This window comes from Lactuca virosa, chromosome 3 (genome assembly GCF_052849685.1).
Source record: "Lactuca virosa cultivar CGN04683 chromosome 3, Lactuca_virosa_CGN04683_v6, whole genome shotgun sequence".
Lineage (NCBI taxonomy): Eukaryota > Viridiplantae > Streptophyta > Magnoliopsida > Asterales > Asteraceae > Lactuca > Lactuca virosa.
Genome location: NC_136428.1, coordinates 155,278,239 through 155,301,421, shown reverse-complemented (window position 1 = coordinate 155,301,421; position 23,183 = coordinate 155,278,239). Strand labels below are relative to the sequence as shown.

The 23,183-nt window shown below is 36.4% G+C and overlaps 1 protein-coding gene across 1 annotated transcript; it reads left to right on the top strand.

Annotated features, from left to right (window-relative positions):
• The first annotated feature begins 19,985 nt into the window (after positions 1-19,985).
• On the top strand, positions 19,986-22,939 carry MCA1 (PLAC8 family protein). Its single transcript, XM_079085762.1, has 8 exons — positions 19,986-20,337; positions 20,797-21,383; positions 21,468-21,880; positions 21,964-22,040; positions 22,159-22,230; positions 22,328-22,434; positions 22,524-22,617; positions 22,706-22,939. The coding sequence occupies exons 2-8, from the start codon at positions 20,973-20,975 to the stop codon at positions 22,756-22,758; spliced, it is 1,227 nt and encodes a 408-aa protein (XP_078941888.1). The 5' UTR covers positions 19,986-20,337; positions 20,797-20,972; the 3' UTR covers positions 22,759-22,939.
• The last annotated feature ends 244 nt before the right edge of the window (positions 22,940-23,183 follow it).

Here is a 23,183-nt window from a genome sequence, read left to right as displayed (position 1 = left end):
CCAATCCCCTTTATACGATGGGTGATGTGTGTCACGATCTCCTCCTTTATGGATATTAGACCTTAGATACTTAAAGATCTCTTGTAGTGGAAGAGCTTGCTCCCTATACATGCATTTACTCCTTCCTTATTTGCCTCCCTACTAAAGTTACACAAAAGATACTCTCTTTTAGTTGTATTGATCAGTAGCCCTTTCTCTTATAATGTGAACCTTAACATAAACATAACATCTTAAATTTGTAGGCATAGTCACACAATCAATTCAACGTAAACATTATAAACCTTAAAGGTAATGAAGAAAACACTTACATGGATGGGATATTCTCCCCTTGATCTCGAAGATGATGATTTATGATTCTTTCTTACTTCTCGTAATGATGTCTTATTAATCAATTTGATAGATGTATGAGGCACCCAAGATTATGGTGTTTATATAGAGAGAGAATTTATGTTAGAAAGGAAGATGAACCAATTTATATTCCACTAATATGTTTATATCATAATTGGATGTTTAATTTATCAATTACACCTTATGGGTAAGTTATAGATCAATATAAATTTAGTCCCTTAAGTTATAGACACAATATCACATCCATTATACTACATATATTTAAGGGGGAATCTACACAAAAGTCCCAAACTTTTGGGAAAAGTTTTAAAAAAAGTCCTAAATTTTGTTTTTTTAACAGAAAAGTCCAATTATTTTGAGAAAATCACATAATCTGTCGTTTGCTGTTCAAATATAAAAAAAGATTTTTTTTGTTAATTTTAATAAAATGTTAAATAATCGGGACTTTTCTATTAAAAAAAGAAAAAACTTTTAGAATTTTATTGAAACTTTACTCAAAAGTTTGAGACATTTTCATATATTTCCCTGTCTAGAAACTCGTCGTAGCATTATCACAAATATTATATAATTGTACTCAATATATAAAAATATTACAAATTAATCTATAGCCACATGCCCACATTAGTATATTATTTTCCGAGATAACATTCGTTTTAATCATACACTCGGCCACCAACACAATATTATCACGAAAAACTAAAGTAGTAAAAATCTACTAGTGTGTAAATTATGAAGGGACAATTGTTCATCAATCTGGATTTGGAAATAATGGCTCTGGAAAAGGAGCTCTCCCATTAAAATCATCCCGTGCACTAAGCACGCGATCCGTAAAATATAGTAATGCAACATCGAAACTCGAAAGGGCTTTTAGGTAGATACACACATGCATCAAAGTGATCAAACACTATATGCATTATCTTGTCACATTGCACAATAGTATATATTTATGCCATATATCTAAAAAGACCCCACAAGTTATCGAAGTAAGAGATTGTTTGAATATATATTTATAAAATGGTTACAAAGATTTAGAGAAAATACCCAATAATATAAATCATTTATCTTTATCTTGAATACATCCCTTTTTAATTATACATACATTTTCATAAATAAAATGCCCAATAATATATATAATTTTGCCAATTGAGTAGTAGTTGATTTAGATGTTGATACAATCCATCTCATATTTCATCAAGTTAACAATTATGATCAAATAATAGAACATGAGAACTATGAATCAATAAAGTTTCAAGATATCCAACATGGGTGTTGCACCATCTATAACTTTTTTTTTCTAAAAAAAATTCCTTTTTATATTGCATAAATTTTGGTTAATGGAAAGCCACTTCCCCGTCATATTGTTGCATGAACATTGTCACTATTTATATTTCATTAAGAAACCTTAGTTGAATCACATTATATCAAATGAAACAATAACTAAATCCAAAGCCTTCAATATATTTTGTTAGAAAATTTAGGGTTTGTGGTGGAGATCTGGATACCAATTTGGATCGTGAGAACATTTTCCGAACTGATATTTCTACCCTATGTCTGGGTTGCAAGAAATTCAGCCTAGGATAATCCAAGTGGACAGTTACGATACTAGACACAAAAATCGTAAGCCAAATTGCTAGAAAGATTCTGTGAAAGTTTGAAGAAAATGAGAGCTAAATTTCGTATATTTCTTCTGAGAAGGAAGAACCGTTTATATAATAAACAAGATTAGAGTTTCATTAGGGTTGGGCCATCATGAGTTGCTTTGGAAGTAAGTCAGGGTAATCCGGATTTAGTGAAGATTTAGGGTTACCAAAACTAATGAGGACCCCAGGCAGGGGCTCTGCCCCTTGGACCCCGCTAGGGGCGCTGCCCCTTTGGAAACCCCGGACCCAGGGGTGCTGCCCCCGGACCCCCGACTTGTCGTCGAACCGGCTTCTAATTTGATCTTATACATGTGTGCACTCCGCACAAACCCGGACATACATTAGAATACAAATTATGAAGCCCCTTAGCTCACATGTTAATTCCAGTTACATAAAATGACATGATGACACTAACATCACCAACAATCATCTCTTATTTTAGTGTAACCCTTGAACAAACATAACCTTATCAAACAAACCAAACTAGTACATAATGAAAATATCGAAATGATTGAATTTCCACTTAGTATCATACATTTGCAAATACTCGAGAATCAGGGTGTTCTAAGAATTGAACCCATCAACCCATTTGAATATCAGAAAGTAAAATACATACTAGTTTATTGAATTTATAGCAAAATACAACTTGCCACTATTATAAAATCGTGTGTCCCAATCCTCTCATGATCGTATCAAGGTCAAGTCCACAACCTCTTGAAATGCGGCTACACTTCACAATCACGTAGGTAACTCCTTTCCATGTATTTGCACATACATTTATCAAATGAATTATTAAGAAGTTAAACTTTAACCTGGCTAACTTGCAGAACCGAACACATACATGGGATGAATACTTCATCTGTTCCAAATTATGAAAACCCTTAGCTCACATGTTAATTCCAGTTACATAAAATGACACTGTGATACTAAAATCACCAACATATTTTCTTATATTAACAGTAACAAATCTAAGATTTAAACTAACTTTGTCCAATTTAATTAAAACGATGAATAAATAAGTTGAAAAGGAATTGATTATCAGATCGGGTTGTCAAAAATACAATATAAAACAAATTATAAACAACCAATATAAAAATCTAAGAATTACGATATATTGCAATAAGATAAGTGAATTGGCAATCAAAATTAATTTAGTCCAAATTTTTCAATAATATTTAAAATTATATATATATATATATATATATATATATATATATATATATATATATATCCCTATTCTAATAAATAAATAGGTTTTTTTCTCTTATTGACAAGTGTCATAATATTAGAACTCCTTATTAATATTATATGTTACCTATCATGTCATTTGTCAACTTATTAATTATTCATTTCAAATTCAAATTTTAAATTTCCAACTCTATTTTCATTAAATTAATAATTGATTAACCATTTTAAAATTTAATTTTTAAAAATTTTCATTTTAATTATATTAAATTAATAACATTAGATTAAAAAATAAAATAAAATTAATACATATGATAAGGTAATATAACTTCACGTATTTATTTTAATCAACGATTATAATTTTATATAACTAAAAAAATATTTCTTAAGCAATAATTTATTTAAAATGATTTATTAATAATTTTTATTTTTTATTATGAAAGTTTAATTAATTTTATAATTGTGGTTATCGGGTTATATATATATATATATATATATATATATATATATATATATATATATATATATATATATACCTATTCTAATAAATGAATAAGTTTATTCTTTTATTGACAAGTGTCACAATATTAGAAATAATCATTAATATTATATGTCACTTATCATGTCACATGTCAACCTATTAATTCTCAATTTTAAATTTTAAATTTTAAATTTCTCACTCTAATTACATTACATTAAGTTAATAATTGATTCTTCATTTCAAATTTCAAATTTTAAATTTCACACTTTAATTACATTAAATTAATAACATTAGAATAAAAAATAAAATAAAGTTAATATATATCTTATAATGTGATATAATTTCATGTATTTATTTAAATCAACGACTATAATTTTATATAACTCAAAAAATATCTCTTAATTAATAATTTATTTGAAATAATCGATTAATAACTTTAAGTTTTTATTATGAAAGTTTAATTAATTTTATAACCTTGGTTATCACGGATTATAAACTTGTGTGTGTATATATATATATATATATATATATATATATATATATATATATATATATATATATATATATATATATATATATATAACGTAACAATTACATTAAAGTGATTAAACTATTACCAAAAATATACTATTGATTTTTTTTAAACAAATAAAGGACAATAAAAGCTCAAGACAAAATTGCAAAAATGGTCCCTATATTCATGGACCAAGTTTCTGAAAAATTCCATGATCGTCTAGAGAACTCCGACATGATCAAGTATTCTTGAGAAGTCTCCGGAGAGATCAAGAATGCTCTACGAGACCCTGGAAGATGCTAGAATATTATAGATGTCCGTGGAACAAAGGAGAACGATTCAGAATAATCAAGAGGGCACTAGACGAAGCTAGAACGACCCGGAAGACTTTGGAACTTTATAAGAAGGATGTCTCATTTGTAGAAATCGTTGGGAAGTTGCCTTGTAAAGTAGTCGAGTCTATAATAGAAGCTTTCTTTCTTACTTCGTAGCATTCCTTATCGCATCTCTTGCTATCCTAGTCGTTAGTACATCTTAAGGAAGTGTTCCAAGCCTGACTTAGTCGAAGAAACACTAACTGGCACACAATGATTGAGTCATCCCGTGACACGTGGTATCAGAGCCTGGTTCGTACGAGCAAGAGATCGTAGCAATGGAAGGAGGAAATGATGTAGCTAACATTCCCCTTGTTGTTGATGAGAAAGGAAGGAATTCCAAGAAGAGGGACCAATAAGTAGATACCTTGGTGAACTTAGAGAACAAGCTTACCAAGGTTGAGATTAGCGTCGGTGAGATCCTTGAGTGGAAGGATACCGTCGATCAGTCCATTAACGACATAAGGGACACAAGTGATGGAAAGAAGGAGTCCATCAGTGTCATCAAAGAAGAAGCCCTTGAATTGATCAACACATTGCGAAACGAATATCGTGAGAAGGTAGCCGCACTAGAATCTAAAGTAAACCTGTGTAAAGCATTGATAGTCGGAGGAGTTGTTGCGAAGGTATAAAAAATTGGACCAAAGGGGATTTTGGTCGATCCAACCAAGATAGAGGCCATGATGCAGTGGGAGGTTCCGAGGTCTCCATCTGAGATTCAGAGTTTTCTTGGTTTGGCGGGTTATTATCGGAGATTCATCCAGGATTTCTCCAAGATTGTTGTTCCACTGACCCGACTGGCCAAGAAGTCGGTGACATTTCGCTGGGGGCCTGAGCAGCAGGCAACTTTCGAGATTCTTAGACAACGATTGTGTGAGGCGTCGAATCTGACCTTGCCAGAGGGTGTCGATGATTTTGTAGTCTACCGTGATGTTTCAATCTCGGGTATGAGTGTAGTTCTGATGCAGCGGGGCCGCATGATCGCGTACGCTTCGAGGCAGTTGAAGCCTCATGAGGCGAACTACCTGACACACGATTTGGAGTTGGGGGCCATTATTTTCGCCCTTAAGATTTGGCGGCACTAACTCTATGGGGTTTGTTGTACCATATACATGAACCACAAGAGCTTGAGGTATTTGATGGACCAGCCGAATCTGAATATGAGACAGCGTCGGTTGTTGGATGCGGTGAAGGATTATGATTGTGAGATCCTCTACCACCTGGGGAAGGCCAATATGGTGGTCGATGCCCTCAGCCGCAAGGCGGTCGCGGCTCCGATCAGTGATATATGTTTGAGGATGACAGTGATTACTTCGTTGCTAGAACGAATTAAGGAGGCTCAGGTTGAGGATATGAAGGAGGAGTACTGGAATTGTGAGCGGATTGTAGGTCAGGTGGCTTCCTTCGATTATGATAGTCATGGATTGTTGACCCTGCATCGAAGGGTATAGGTTCCTTATTGGGGTAGTGTGCACCAAGTTCTGATGGGGGAGGCTCACAAGTCGAGATTCTCCATTCATCCCGGGGTGAAGAAGATGTATCAGGATCTTCGCCCTGATTATTAGTGGCTCTGAATGGAGCGGGATATAGCATGGTTTGTGGAGCGGTGCTTGACTTGCAGGAAAGTCAAGGCCGAACATCAGTGACTGCACGGCAAAATGCAGTCGTTGAAGATTCCCGTGTGGAAATGGGAAGACATCACTATGGATTTCATCACAAAACTTCCTAGGACCGCACATGGAGTAGATTCTATCTAGGTCATTGTGGATCAGTTGACCAAGAGTGCACATTTCATCCCGATTCAGGAGAGTATATCAGTTGAGAAGCTAGCCGAGATTTACGTCCGCGAGGTTGTAGCACGTCATGGGGTGCCAGTTTCAGTTGTGTCAGACCGAGATGTTCGCTTTCCTTCCAGATTTTGGAAGCGGTTTCATGACGAGATGGGCACTCGTCTTTACTTCAGTATAACTTTTCATCCTCAGACTGATGGACAGAGTGAGCGAACGATCCAGACTCTGGTGGATATGCTACACACATGTGTATTGGATTTTGGTGGGAGTTGGGATATGTATCTTCCGTTAGTAGAATTTTCGTATAACAACAGTTATCACGCTAGCATAGATCGAACTCCCTTCGAGATGCTCTACGGGAGGAAATTTAGGCCGCCGATTTGTTGGGGCGAGGTCGGTCAGCAAGTCATGGGGAGTACTGTGACATCCCCAAAATCACGGCCAGAAAAAACCGAATTCGTTTATGCTTTTTAAAATAAAATCAGAGTAATCTTTTAAAGAAAACTGTTGCGGAATTTATTCCCAGAAAACATGATAAATATTTTATCCAAGCATCTCCGAAGAGATGTATTTTATTCGTTTTAAAACATTTGGGATGTCCTGGTCAATACAGACACATAAGCATAAACCGAACTTACATTCATCTACACTAATGATATACACCTCTTTAATCTCTCAGTGTAATGTGCCTTTGTATCGATACCTGTGATACAAAAATATTGAGTGGGTCAGGTTTGGAAAACCTGGTGACTACATAGGGATTTCAATCCCACAATGTTATAACATATATATTATTTAGAATTCACAAAATATAAAATTCTCTCTCTCTCTTTCTCTCTCTCTCTCTCTCTCTATATATATATATATATATATATATATATATATATATATATATATATATATATATATATATATATATATATATATCCAACTCTTACCCCACCCCGTCAATCCTCAAAACGAGACTATCCATTCCCTTGGACCTTAAATTTTAACTCTTACTCCCGGATCTAATCCATATTCTCGAGTCCATGATTGCGCCCATTCCATACTCCCGGATAAGGGACAATTGGTCTATGTCTAAATCCATACTCCCGGACTAATGACAGATTCCATGTCCTGACCATACTCCCGGACTAAGGACAACTGACTATGTCTTAATCCATACTCCCGGATTAATGACAACTGACTAAGTCTTAATCCATACTCCCGGATTAATGACAATTAACTAAGTCCAATCCATACTCTCGGACTAGGGACGAATAACTATGTCTAATCCATGCTCCCGGATTAATGACATATTTTAAAGTTCTATTCTCCGTATATATATCACTCGTACTCATAAAGAGATAATACCCCATAACCATTATAACAAACCTTAGGTTTACTCTTTAACCTAAGTTATCATAAACAATCAGGTATGTTCTTTAACACTTAATTCAGACATCATTAAATAACTCACACAAAACATATATTTAATATATTCAAACAATACTTGTACTAAAATCATGTTCATGAAAGGGACTATGCACTCACTTGATAAGACGATGATCGGGCAGCACTACGACTCTTCGAGTAAAAATTCTCCGGTGAAACCGGGATGCTTTCTTGAAAACCGGGCCTCTCGTGGGCAGAGTTTCGGCTTGGAAACTTTACTTCTCGGGATCCTCGGGGCTTCGGGACTTGCTTCGAGTCTCGGGAATGATACCGGGGCTTCGGGGTATAAGTTGCACGCAAAACGAGGCAATAACAAGTGAGAGAGAAGAAATGAGCAACAAAACTTGGCAACCCTTGAGTTCTATTTATAGGGGCTGAAACCCCGATTTATGCTGGGCGTTTCCTCCATTCTGGTTGTTACATCTAACCACCGGTGAGTTGGCTTGACCAATAATCCCACTGAAGTTTCCTCCTTCCGACTGCCCTTCACTTAATTCGGGCTGTTCAATCGGCATTGAAGGTTCTTCACGATTCTGCCAAAGCAGACGTCTAGTTTCTTCCATCTGACGATCCAACATCGTTTGAATCATCAATTGTACTCCAGCCATTCTCATCGGCTCAGGTGGTGCTGCTGCAACAACTACTTGCTCAATCACAAGTGGTTGATTCCTGTTTTCGTTCACGTTTCCAGCTCCACTCATGGTTCTTGCCATTTTTGATCTATGCACCAAATTAGACGAATTTAGATCTCTATTACGATAGACGTTCAAATCATCCTTATCACTCCGAAACGTTTACATGCTAGTTCTAATATCGTAGTCGTACGCTTAGAATCCTAAACACATAATGTTTCCAGATCCGGTCGGCAACAGACCATAGATCCGAACAAACAATATCATATATGGCAGACATATAACATTTAGCACATAAAAGCATTTTAGGCAACTTTCCTAAAATAAACTAGTGCTTGTGTCTTAAAATATGGTAGACACTCATCTCACAATCATCGCTTAGCATTCTAAGTTTAAGTCTACAAATCCTACAAATTCCTAGTTCGCTTAAACTAATGCTCTGATACCAACTGTGACATCCCCAAAATCACGGCCAGAAAAGACCGAATTTGTTTATGCTTTTTAAAAATAAAATCAAAGTAATCTTTTAAAGAAAACTGTTGAGGAATTTGTTCCCAAAAAACATGATAAATATTTTATCCAAGCATCTCCGAAGAGATGTATTTTATTCGTTTTAAAACATTTGGGATGTCCTGGTCAATACAGACACATAAGCATAAACCGAACTTACATTCATCTACACTAATGATATACACCTCTTTAATCTCTCAGTGTAATGTGCCTTTGTATCGATACATGTGATACAAAAATATTGAGTGGGTCAGGTTTGGAAAACTTGGTGAGTACATAGGGATTTCAATCCCACAATGTTATAACATATATATATATATATATATATATATATATATATATATATATAATTTAGAATTCACACAATATAAAATTTTCTCTCTCTCTCTCTCTCTCTATATATATATATATATATATATATATATATATATATATATATATATATATATATATATATATATATATATATATATATATATATATATATCCAACTCTTACCCCACCCCGTCAATCCTCAAAACGAGACTATCCATTCCCTTGGACCTTAAATTTTAACTCTTACTCCCGGATCTAATCCATATTCTCGAGTCCATGATTGCGCCCATTCCATACTCCCGGATAAGGGACAATTGGTCTATGTCTAAATCCATACTCCCGGACTAATGACAGATTCCATGTCCTGACCATACTCCCGGACTAAGGACAACTGACTATGTCTTAATCCATACTCCCGGATTAATGACAACTGACTAAGTCTTAATCCATACTCCCGGATTAATGACAATTAACTAAGTCCAATCCATACTCTCGGACTAGGGACGAATAACTATGTCTAATCCATGCTCCCGGATTAATGACATATTTTAAAGTTCTATTCTCCGTATATATATCACTCGTACTCATAAAGAGATACTACCCCATAACCATTATAACAAACCTTAGGTTTACTCTTTAACCTAAGTTATCATAAACAATCAGGTATGTTCTTTAACACTTAATTCAGACATCATTAAATAACTCACACAAAACATATATTTAATACATTCAAACAATACTTGTACTAAAATCATGTTCATGAAAGGGACTATGCACTCACTTGATAAGACGATGATCGGGCAGCACTACGGCTCTTCGAGTAGAAATTCTTCGGTGAAACCGGGATGCTTTCTTGAAAATCGGGCCTCTCGTGGGCAGAGTTTCTGCTCGGAAACTTTACTTCTCGGGATCCTCGGGGCTTCGGGACTTGCTTCGGGTCTCGGGAATGATATCGGGGCTTCGGGGTATAAGTTGCACGCAAAACGAGGCAATAACAAGTGAGAGAGAAGAAATGAGCAACAAAACTCGGCAGCCCTTGAGTTCTATTTATAGGGGTTGAAACCCCGATTTACACTGGGCGTAAATCCTTATTACGCTGGGCGTAATGCCTCTACAAGCAGTACGCTGGGCGTACTCCACGCGTAGGTGAGACTATGCTCTACAACTTTCATTTAGACTCCGTCAGCTAGTTTTGAATTTATTTTTATTATATTATTTTTAGTAGGACGGGACAGGAAAACTCTGTTATAAAATCATAACTTCTTCATCCGACGTCCGTTTTCGTCTGTCTTTTTACCGTTGGACTACTAACGATGAGATCTTCGATTCATTGTTTCGGCCAAATATCACTCGATCTCAATTTCGAGATTTGGGTTGTATACCGCTAATTCGAAACTTAGAAAAATCATAACTTCCTCATACGAAGTCAGACTCTATCGTAAATTCACTATTTACGTCGCGCAGTGTCGTGTCGTTTCTGTCGCGAAACTTCGACAGGTCATAACTTCTTCGTTATTAATCGGATTTCGGCATTCTTTATATGTACGGAATCCTTGTAACATATACTACAACTTGGTTAAGATTACTCCTTCTAAATAATATTCCATCAAAAAGTCATTTTTGACGCTTAACGTCTCTAAATTGACTAGCCCGGATCTACAGGCGTTACAATTATCTCCCCCTTAGGATGATTACGTCCCAGAATCATCAACGAAATAAGGCTTGTATAATGATTCCATACGTTATCTTTCCATCCTAAGTAATAACCGTGATGCTAAATCTTGCACCTGTTCTTTGTACTATGTTGGACTTTCAATCGTAACCTACAAGTTACAAAATAAATCCTTATTGAGGACTCCTTCTTCTTCTTAGGATAAGTACTTCCCCTTATCTATTGTAACAGATCGATGGGTCATGTTCTAATGACCTCTCATCATATGATGCAACGCTTTGACTCAAGTCTCTTAGAGTCAAATTCCAAAATGGAATATACATTCCTTCATATTCTAATGTCATATAGTCACATTTTAACATGTATAATCTCTAGCTACTAACGAGCGCGATGCTATTGGTCACATTGATTTCAATCTTCTGACTTAAGTCAGATGCTACCTCAAAATTGGTTCTCCGAACCACGTAACAAACTCATTGTAGTCGGACTCAATTCGATATGACCACTAGGGTCGGAATAACAACCATCTTATTAGTCATTACCGAAACAATGGTAATGACATACTTGAATAAAACGGAATCAATTACTAGCTTCTTGGTAACCTTGTGACTTTCCCTGATCCAAGCGTGAGTCTTGTGCTTCCAGTAGTATAGATCTCTACTACTATTCACACCTACTCATACTCGTCCCAAGTATTGTCTCCCAGTCTAACCAAGTCACCATACAAAAATCACACAATCATTTAACACATCAGATATTAAAACCATAAATATCACATAGATATCAAAACCAGGGTTTATATTATTTCTTGAAACAATTACACAGAGGTTCAAATTAACCCTATATTATGCCTCTAATAGACTACACTTCCTGATACTAGCTATATCCTGATATGAAGTCTTCATCCTTGATTCCTCGCATTGACATCTGCTTCGTCAAGGATCATTTGAAATGCTCTTGCCTTTGGCTGTGGCAGCACATTCGACTTTGTAGCCCCTTCTCTTCTTGGGCAATTTTGCTTGAAGTGTCCTTCTTCACCACACTTAAAGCAGGCTTCTCTTTTGGTTGTGCATTCACTGGCATAATGACTAGTCTTCCCGCATTTGAAGCAGGTCATCTCTTTAGAGCATCTCCCAATGTGCTTCCTCTTGCACTTATCACACCATTGTGCTCCTTCTTCGAACTCCTTCGAATCAGACTTCGAGAATTTTCTCTTCTCATCGGACCATGAGGATCCTTCAAACTTTCTTTTCTCGCCCACTTCGACCCTCTCCATATTCTTTTCCCTTATCTGGGTCTCGACGTTCTTAGCAGCCCAGATGGCGGCTTTCAAAGTGGTTGCTTGCTTGACCATCGGACCAAAGTCCGCTGGTAATCCACGGGCAAACTTGTTAACCTTGGAGAGTTCAGTTGGAACTAAATATGGAATAAGCTTCATCTTTTCTGTGAAACTAGCAGCGTATTCAGTAACGCTCATTTTTCCCTTTTTCAAATTCTGAAACTCATTATTGATTTCCAGAAGGTCCTTCTCGGAGCAGTGTTGCAATTTGATTTGCACCACAAAGTCTTCCCAAGACATCCTGCTCGCTTCTCCCTTGGGCATCGAGTCAGCTAACAGCTTCCACCAACTCAACACTCCAGATTTTAACAGAGGGATCACAAGAGCGGTCTTCTGCCTGTTGCTGCATTCGCAACTTTCAAACTTTGTCTCCATTTCGGAGATCCAATTTATAACTTCTACCGGCGTCGGGCTTCCGGATAGACATGGTGGTTTGGATGCCATGAAATCTTTATACTTGCATCCACGTCCGTCGTTTCCTCCATTCTGGTTGTTACATCTAACCACCGGTGAGTTGGCTTGACCAATAATCCCACTGAAGTTTCCTCCTTCCGACTGCCCTTCACTTAATTCGGGCTGTTCAATCGGCATTGAAGGTTCTTCACGATTCTGCCAAAGCAGACGTCTAGTTTCTTCCATCTGACGATCCAACATCGTTTGAATCATCAATTGTACTCCAGCCATTCTCATCGGCTCAGGTGGTGCTGCTGCAACAACTACTTGCTCAATCACAGGTGGTTGATTCCTGTTTTCGTTCACGTTTCCAGCTCCACTCATGGTTCTTGCCATTTTTGATCTATGCACCAAATTAGACGAATTTAGATCTCTATTACGATAGACGTTCAAATCATCCTTATCACTCCGAAACGTTTACATGCTAGTTCTAATATCGTAGTCGTACGCTTAGAATCCTAAACACATAATGTTTCCAGATCCGGTCGGCAACAGACCATAGATCCGAACAAACAATATCATATATGGCAGACATATAACATTTAGCACATAAAAGCATTTTAGGCAACTTTCCTAAAATAAACTAGTGCTTGTGTCTTAAAATATGGTAGACACTCATCTCACAATCATCGCTTAGCATTCTAAGTTTAAGTCTACAAATCCTACAAATTCCTAGTTCGCTTAAACTAATGCTCTGATACCAACTGTGACATCCCCAAAATCACGGCCAGAAAAGACCGAATTTGTTTATGCTTTTTAAAAATAAAATCAAAGTAATCTTTTAAAGAAAACTGTTGAGGAATTTGTTCCCAAAAAACATGATAAATATTTTATCCAAGCATCTCCGAAGAGATGTATTTTATTCGTTTTAAAACATTTGGGATGTCCTGGTCAATACAGACACATAAGCATAAACCGAACTTACATTCATCTACACTAATGATATACACCTCTTTAATCTCTCAGTGTAATGTGCCTTTGTATCGATACCTGTGATACAAAAATATTGAGTGGGTCAGGTTTGGAAAACCTGGTGACTACATAGGGATTTCAATCCCACAATGTTATAACATATATATATATATATATATATATATATATATATATATATAATTTAGAATTCACACAATATAAAATTTTCTCTCTCTCTCTCTCTCTATATATATATATATATATATATATATATATATATATATATATATATATATATATATATATATATATCCAACTCTTACCCCACCCCGTCAATCCTCAAAACGAGACTATCCATTCCCTTGGACCTTAAATTTTAACTCTTACTCCCGGATCTAATCCATATTCTCGAGTCCATGATTGCGCCCATTCCATACTCCCGGATAAGGGACAATTGGTCTATGTCTAAATCCATACTCCCGGACTAATGACAGATTCCATGTCCTGACCATACTCCCGGACTAAGGACAACTGACTATGTCTTAATCCATACTCCCGGATTAATGACAACTGACTAAGTCTTAATCCATACTCCCGGATTAATGACAATTAACTAAGTCCAATCCATACTCTCGGACTAGGGACGAATAACTATGTCTAATCCATGCTCCCGGATTAATGACATATTTTAAAGTTCTATTCTCCGTATATATATCACTCGTACTCATAAAGAGATAATACCCCATAACCATTATAACAAACCTTAGGTTTACTCTTTAACCTAAGTTATCATAAACAATCAGGTATGTTCTTTAACACTTAATTCAGACATCATTAAATAACTCACACAAAACATATATTTAATATATTCAAACAATACTTGTACTAAAATCATGTTCATGAAAGGGACTATGCACTCACTTGATAAGACGATGATCGGGCAGCACTACGACTCTTCGAGTAAAAATTCTCCGGTGAAACCGGGATGCTTTCTTGAAAACCGGGCCTCTCGTGGGCAGAGTTTCGGCTTGGAAACTTTACTTCTCGGGATCCTCGGGGCTTCGGGACTTGCTTCGAGTCTCGGGAATGATACCGGGGCTTCGGGGTATAAGTTGCACGCAAAACGAGGCAATAACAAGTGAGAGAGAAGAAATGAGCAACAAAACTTGGCAACCCTTGAGTTCTATTTATAGGGGCTGAAACCCCGATTTATGCTGGGCGTAAATCCTGATTACACTGGGCGTAATGCCTCTACAAGAAGTACGCTGGGCGTACTTCGGTTACGCTGGGCGTACTCTTCGGATAAGCTTTGGTATGCGTGCCTCGAACTTCAAAAATTCATAACTTTCGCATACGAGCTCCGTTTTCGACGTTCTTTATATCCACGCGTAGGTGAGACTATGCTCTACAACTTTCATTTAGACTCCGTTGGTTAATTTTGAATTTATTTTTATTATATTATTTTTAGTAGGCCGGGACAGGAAAACTCCGTTATAAAATCATAACTTCTTCATCCGACGTCCGTTTTCGTCTGTCTTTTTACCGTTGGACTACTAACGACGAGATATTCGATTCTCGTTTAGATTGTTTAGGCCAAATATCACTCGATCTCAATTTCGAGATTTGGGCTGTATACCGCTAAGTCGAAACTTAGAAAAATCATAACTTCTTCATACGAAGTCAGATTTAGACGTTCTTTTTATGAACGCTCTCGGTTTAACGTATTCTACGACTTTCGTTTAGACCACTAAGGATAAATATCGCTCTATCGTAAATTCACTATTTACGTCGCGTTGTGTCGTGCCGTTTCTGTCGCGAAACTTCGACAAGTCATAACTTCTTCGTTATAACTCGGATTTCGACGTTCTTTATATGTACGAAATCCTTGTAACATATACTACATCTTGGTTAAGATTACTCCTTCCAAATAATATTCCATCAAAAAGTCATTTTTAACGCTTAACGTCTCTAAATTGACTAGCCCGGATCTACGGGCGTTACAAGTACCGAAGCGGTACTCAAGACTACTAAGATGAATCAGCAGGTCTGGAGCAAGCTCCAGACAACTCAGAGTCGGCAGAAAAGCTATGCCGACAAGCATCGGTCAGAATTGGGGTTTCAGGTGGGGGATATGGTTCTCTTGAAGGTGTCACCTTGGAAAGGTGTCATCCGGTTCAGGAAGCGAGGCAAGCTGGGCCCCAGGTACATCGGTCCGTTCAGGGTTTTGGCTCGGGTGGGCCGGGTTGCTTATTGTTTGGATCTTCCAGCAGAGCTCAGCCATATTCACAATACATTTCATGTCTCTCAGCTGCGGAAGTGTTTAGTGGATGATTCCGTAGTTGTACCCTTGGAAGATATACAGGTGGATGACCGCCTGAATTATATTGAGAGACCAGTGGCAATTTTAGATCGGAAAACGAAAACCTTGAGGAATAAGGTTGTGGAGCTGGTGAAGGTGCAGTGGATGCACCGCAAGGGATCCGAGTGGACTTGGGAGCCCGGGGAGGAGATAAGGGAGCATTATCCGGAGTTGTTTGGGGCGGCGGACTTCGGGGATGAAGTCTGATTCAAGTGGGGGAGAATTGTAACGCTCGATATTTCTCCAAGGTATTATTTATATTTTGGGTTAATTATTTTGTATTGACTTGGGCTTGGATCCTTTGGATCCTTATTATTTGGGCTTAAGGGTGCCGTACGCTGGGCGTACCACCCTGTGTACACACAGCGTACTAGTATGAGATGATCGTGCATGCCATGCATGTATGTGCAGTGTACTAAAGAGTACGTGCAGCGTACGCGTGCAGTCCCAAAACCCTAAATTTTAGGGTTGAGCCCTATATAAAGAACATTATGTCTTAAAGACCATCCTACTTCTCACTCTTAAGTAGCTCCCACGAAACCCTAATTCATATATTGTGTGTTCTTGTGTTTGGAAGGCCTCTTGAGAGCATTCTTGGTGTTTTGATCCATTCTCCAAGGAAATGAAGGTTGAAGCAAGGTGGTGGTTCAAAGGAGAAGGTGTAGATCTGGGATTGTTGCTTCATTTCAGACCTTTTCAAGGTATAAAGTCTTGAACTTGGTTATGAATGCTTAGATATCTTGAGTTGAGTTTTGGACCTCTTTGGTCCAAAGAATGAAGCTTTATGGTTTAAAATCGTTTCCTAAGCTTAGGGTTGCCACCCTTGGTGTTATGGGAGTCCCTAAGTCAGAAAGTTGCCATCTTGGAAGTCTTGTAGAATCCATGCATGGGTTTTGTTCATTTTTAAGGAAGTAGGTTGTTATATTTCAGGTTTGGGCCCATTTGGGGGCATGCAAGCCGCCAAGTAATCGACTTTATGGGTTAAGACCCTTCAATGGACTTAGATCTGCTTTTGGAGCTTCAGGTCTTAAGGGATTAAGCTCTTTTTGGGATTTTGGCTTAACAGGAGAGTACGCTGGGCGTACAAGCCCGTACGTGCAACGTACAAGCCATGCATCCTGTACGCTAAGCGTACAGATGAGTACGCCCCGCGTACTCAGTGGATTTGGGTTGCTGTCTTTTGGGCCTCGGTTTGGGCTGTTTTCTTAGGATTGTGCGTTGGGCCTCAGTGGGCCATCTGGAATCGACTTTTGGGTTAGGAAAATGTTTTTGGGCCTTGGTTTAGGGCCATGAGAAGGGATTGGGACCAATTGGAAATTGGGCCATATATTAGGCCTTGTTGGATTATTTATCTCTTTTGGGCCATTGGTTATGATTTAGAGTTTCATTTTGGGACAAGATTATGTTAGGGGTAATACGGTATTTTACCCCAGTGAGGACTTGTGGTTAAGTGATAGAGATCCCGAACTTAATTAGCTTTTATTTGTCAATTGATAGCTCGGGGAATCATAGGACCAGCAGTCCGGGATCATCCGTATCATTCATCTTAGCGAGGTTAGTTTCCTCTTGAAATGAACGGGTCGAAGGCACCAATGCCGGCCCATGTTTATGATTATATGCTTTCCGGATTACGGTCTGATGCCGGGCAGGGCCCGAGGAATAGTTGTATGCTCTGTGTCTTCGTGACCCTTGCATGTGTCTGTACTCGTATGCTTCCAAAATAAGGTCCGATGTCGGGCGGTGCCCGATGACTATTTGTATGCTTCGTATCTATGTGATTAGTGTATGTGTATGTGTGTTTATTTGATATATGATATGTGTATGCCGAGTTCAACTCGATGCCGGGCGGGGCCCGATGCCGGACTATGTCTGATGCCGGGCGGGGCCCACTATATGTGATTATGTGTTTTGGTATGTGGTATTTTGGGGAAATTCACTAAGCTTCGTGCTTACGATTTTCAGTTTTGGTTTCAGGTATTTCCGGTAGCAAGGGGAAGAGCTCGGGATGACTACACTGCACACACCATGATTTGCCTGGGATTTTACTTTGATGTTTTTGATATGAATACTTTGGTTTATGAACATGGTTGGATGTTTTTAACAAATGTTGTTTATTTAATAAATTAAAAACAAAATTTTTGGGACCATATTTTATGTATGTTACATAACATTTTTGGACCAAAAATGCATAAAGTATCCAAAATTGGACTACTTTTGCACCACAAAACTTTTTTGGACCAAAATCATATAATTTTAACAAACATAGAAACCATTTTTGCAATTTTTTCAAAGCTCAAATGCAAGTGGAAACCAAGTACATATGTGTCTTCCTCAAGCTTAGTCACCACTTACCATTATTTTTTTTATATAGAGGTAAAAGGTTCATTATTAAACCATTTTACAATACACCTACTAGCTTTTGAAAATGATATTTACTAGTGAAGTTCCAATAAGAAGAGAGAGAAAGAGAGAAAACGAGATGGGAAAAAAGAGAGAAAAGTTTATCTCTCTCTGTGAACGATCGTGGAAACCCCCACTCCACAAGATACTTATGATAAGTCTATAAAGAGTACTCCCATAACCATGAGCGTAAGGATGATGTATCAATGCCACCTCATGGTGAACACCACCCCACAGTTGAGTAAGAACATTGTGGTTGTGAAGTCAAGTGAATAGAGTCACGAATATTCACAATCTCTCTCTTATTCATACCTTTTCTCTCTCTCTCTCTCTCTCTCTCTCTCTCTCCTCTTTTAAAATTTATTTATTTTATTTATATAAAAGTCGTTATGTGGAGTTGTAGGTATTCTCATAGTAACTAAGGATGTAGTGGAGTTGATGTGGCGTTGATGTGTCGGTAACAACCTTGTGAACCACTCCTTATACTTATAGCCTAACTTGGGGTGATTTCACTAGTAGAAACCCCTTTCATGTCGGTTCCTATACGTGATATTGCCTCCATACCGACCAACCTAACAGTTAATTAGAAAAAATAATTCAAGAAGACAAAAGCAAAGAAAATTAGGAGGAGATAAGAAAACGACGGAAGAGACGGGCTGAGGGAAACGAAGGCCGAAGATAGGTTGAGGAGGGCGGCGACGCGTGTCTACATGTGGTAATCTTGAAGCTCTCCCAATGACAAAAGGATGTAATTTTTGATTTTTTAGGGTTATTTGTCTTTTTTTTCTTCCACTTTTCATGTGTTTTTCACAATCAATATCTTTTATATTATTTTTTAAACATAAAATATCAAAATTCAAAATATGATAACTTATATTTATTATCTATAAAAATGATTTATTTATTTTTGTTAACCACTATTAATATGGTTGTTTTTTTTATAAAAAAATTAGGTCAAAATATATATCAAATGTATAAAACCTTTTTTTGTGTCCTATTAAATATTATCACTCTCCATCTAAATTTTTATCACATGTCCATGTTTATGCATCTGATTTGATATATTATTTAACTATTTGTAAAATATGTGTTTTAGTGCGTTACAACTAGTTGATAATCTAACTTATTTTTTGAGTTTTTGTTAAGTTGTCGTGTTTGACAAGCAAAAAAATAGCTTATAAACTACTTTTAAAAAACTAATTAGACTAGGTTTTTAAGATTTTTTTCCAAAAATTTTCCTAAATTTATGTTTAATTAATTATAAAAAACATATTCTTCTAACAACTATCTTTTCAACTAACAATTACAAAGCATTGTTTTTATGTCATTTTATATATTCTAGATAGCTTATCAACTAGTTTTTTATGGTACGTTATTTTTTATAAGTTAATTTTTCAGTTACAACTATTTTTTTTAACTATCAAATAACGAATAGTGTTTCAGTTAATATGTAAAAATAGCTAAATATGGTTGAAAAAGAATAGGACAACCAATTTTAGATTTGTAAAGGGTTGATTGTACCTATTTGGGTTAGATTTGTCTTCATCTACAATCTAACAAAATATTAGGGGCATCAAATGCAATTTTGTGAAATAGGCAAACACACTATCCATCCTATTATTTTACAACTTTGCTTGTCTGTCACTATTTCTTTACCCCCTCTCTCTCTCTCTCACACACACACACACATTGCTAGAGCAGAGACAAACGACACCGAACCCAACTCCCCACTGTTTTAGAGAGAGAGAAAAAGAGAAGGTTCAATTTCTGCCAAAATGCTCTGAAATCTATCATGAGGAAGAAGAATCAGGAAATAGAAGAAGACGAAATTCGTCTGTGTTTTGACTAACCAATCCAGCAAATAAATGCATGCTCGTTGTATCTGCTTCAATGCTCACCAAACAACTACACACATTGTATCCAGCAAAAAAAGCTAGCAAATTCCTCAATGAACCCTAAAAGACTGAACACCAAAGGTAAAAATACATATATCTATCCAACATTCTGATTTTTGCTACTTCGTTTACTATTTCGTTTACTTTCACACTCTAGTGTGTGTTAATTGTCGGTGAATACGGTTTAATATGCATGCCAATTGTTCTTTCAAATTGCATCTGTTGCGATTAAGGTCAACTTTAATTGAATCTGAAAAATTCTCTTCTTTTAAATGATTATGCGCTGTTCTTTTTATTATAATTTATCATGTTTTTTTTCTTTGATCTACTTGTTTTTTTAGAGTTTCTTCTAGTAGAAGACTGTAAATTACCGATATACGCTGTATGTATTTTTACTATTTGTTCCTTTTTAGTCAATCCTTCGCCTTTATCAGATAAAGAAAGCGAAAGCTAACAGAGAATCTCTGAGATCTTGCGTCGCTCATTTCCTTTTCACTATCATTCTGCAATAAAATACTGACTAATTTCAATCTTTACCAGATTCTGCTATTGAGGATCTTTGAATTCAATTCCATTTCTCGAAGATCCTTTTAAGTTTCCATAAAAGAAACAATCGAACCTATTTCTATTTCGAATGCGCTTCATGAATCCGTGAATTGAGAAACATAACAAGTGAAGAAATTTAGGGTTTTGGGAATTAGTTTGAAGAATCTTCAATGGCTGCAGCATGGGATCATTTTGGAGACATTGCAAATGTAGCCCAACTTACAGGTTTAGATGCAGTGAAGCTAATAGGAATGATTGTTCAAGCTGCTACCACAGCTCGTTTACACAAGAAGAACTGCAAACAATTTGCAATGCATTTGAAATTGATTGGAAATCTTCTACAACAACTCAAAATCAGTGAGCTTAAAAGGTATCCAGAAACACGTGAGCCTTTAGAACAACTTGAAGATGCATTAAGAAGATCCTACATTTTAGTCAACAGTTGTCAAGATAGAAGCTATCTCTACTTACTTGCAATGGGATGGAATATTGTTTATCAATTCAGAAAAGCACAAAATGAAATTGATCGATACTTAAAGATTATCCCACTCATCACTCTTGTTGATAATGCTCGAGTCAGAGTACATAAACTAAACTTCATCTTGTTCTAAATTCTAATTTATTTTACATTTTTTTAAGACAGAGTTATAAATATTTTGTTTCAGGAAAGATTGGAGTATATTGAAATGGATCAAAGGGAATACACATTGGATGATGAAGATAGAAAGGTGCAAGATGTTATCATGAAGCCTGATCCTTCACATACTGATACTGCAGTTTTGAAGAAAACACTTTCATGTAGCTACCCGAATTTACCCTTCAAGGAGGTTATTCAGAAGGAAAATGAAAAGCTTCATATGGAATTACAAAGATCACAAGCTAATTTAGATGTGGGACAATGTGAAGTAATTCAACATCTGATTGAAGTCACTCAAGTTGTTGCTTCAAATTCTCAACATCAACAGGATTCACCAAAAAAGAGAATAGAGCCTCAATATCCAGATGTTATTAACACCAATAAACAAGTTCAAGATGAGACTGATTCAAATACAAATACAAAGCCACACTCAACTTCAAGGTTGGTTTTCGTTTTTCATAATTTGACAATTTGGGTTTTGGAATGTAAGGGTAAAATGGTCATTTAGTCAAGTGGTGTTGCAGAATCACATCTTTAGTTCCATATGGACATCAAGAATGGCATTCAGATCTACTTGGGTGTTGTTCAGAGCCTAAGATGTGTATGTTTATTATGTTTTCTCATTTTCTAAACTTTTTTTCATTATCTTTATATCAAAATTCAAAATATATAAATACTTTAAGTATTTTTTTTAAAATTTTTTGTATTGATATGTGTAGGCATGAGGACCTTCTTCTTTCCATGTGGGACGTTTTCAAAGATTGCATCTGTGGCAACAAACAGGCACATGAGTAAGAATAAAGAAGATGTTTTTAACATTTTATTTCAAGAACATAACATAACAAGGGTAAAAATGTCTTTTATAATTTAATGTAATGAATTGAGCAGCTTCAGGAGAGGCGTGTAATGAGCTTATGGCGTATTCTCTAATATTATCATGTTGCTGCTACACCTGTTGCATTAGGAGAAAGCTGAGGAAGACTCTGAATATCACTGTATGTATTAAAAATTATCATATTTATTTATTTATTTAATTTTTATTTTAATAATTTAGAAATTAATTGTTATGATTGATATTTGATAGGGTGGGTGGTGTGATGACTTTCTATCACATGTCATGTGCTGCTGCTGTGCACTTGTCCAAGAACTGCGTGAAGTTGAGATGCGTGGAATTCATGGTATGTCTTGTGTAAAGGGCAAATATGGAATTTTGTAGTTGTGATTATGTGTTGTTGATGAAGGGTAGAAATGGAAATTTGGTTGCAGGTCCAGAGAAGACAAAAACAAGCCCTCCACCTTCTCAGTGGATGGAAAGTTGATTTGATTATAATTTATTTGAGAAATAGTTTGTTACATAAGGTTTGTTGCCATTGTTAATACTTAATAGTAAAACCTCTCTCTCTCTCTCTCATGGTGGTTGACTAGTTTTCCTATATGTAAAGTTGTTCTTGATGATATGATAGATTGATAACAATAACTTATTTTTCTGTCTTTTCCTTATACTAGTTGTTCATTATGGGAATAGTTATGCTATTTGCTACACTTTTCATTGATAATTTTATCGCAAATCAATGAAAAAGTTAGAATGTTGGGAATGTATTTGTCTCACACATCTTTTTTAGGGGTGATGTGAGCCTTATTTGGTTTTAAACTGAACCTTATTCGGTTTTTGGGTTCAGGGTTAATTGGGAACATTGGGTTTGCGGGTTAAAAGACAACTTTAATTGGTTTGGCAAAAACAACT

What these genes read in the sequence shown, in the direction of transcription:
- MCA1 (XM_079085762.1), top strand. Translation starts at nt 20,973, where the DNA reads ATGGCTGCAGCATGGGATCATTTTGGAGACATTGCAAATGTAGCCCAA. An exon ending in TTGATAATGCTCGAGTCAGA is followed by an intron (nt 21,384 to 21,467) that starts GTACATAAACTA and finishes ATTTTGTTTCAG; the next exon opens with GAAAGATTGGAGTATATTGA. An exon ending in GGAAGACTCTGAATATCACT is followed by an intron (nt 22,435 to 22,523) that starts GTATGTATTAAA and finishes GATATTTGATAG; the next exon opens with GGTGGGTGGTGTGATGACTT.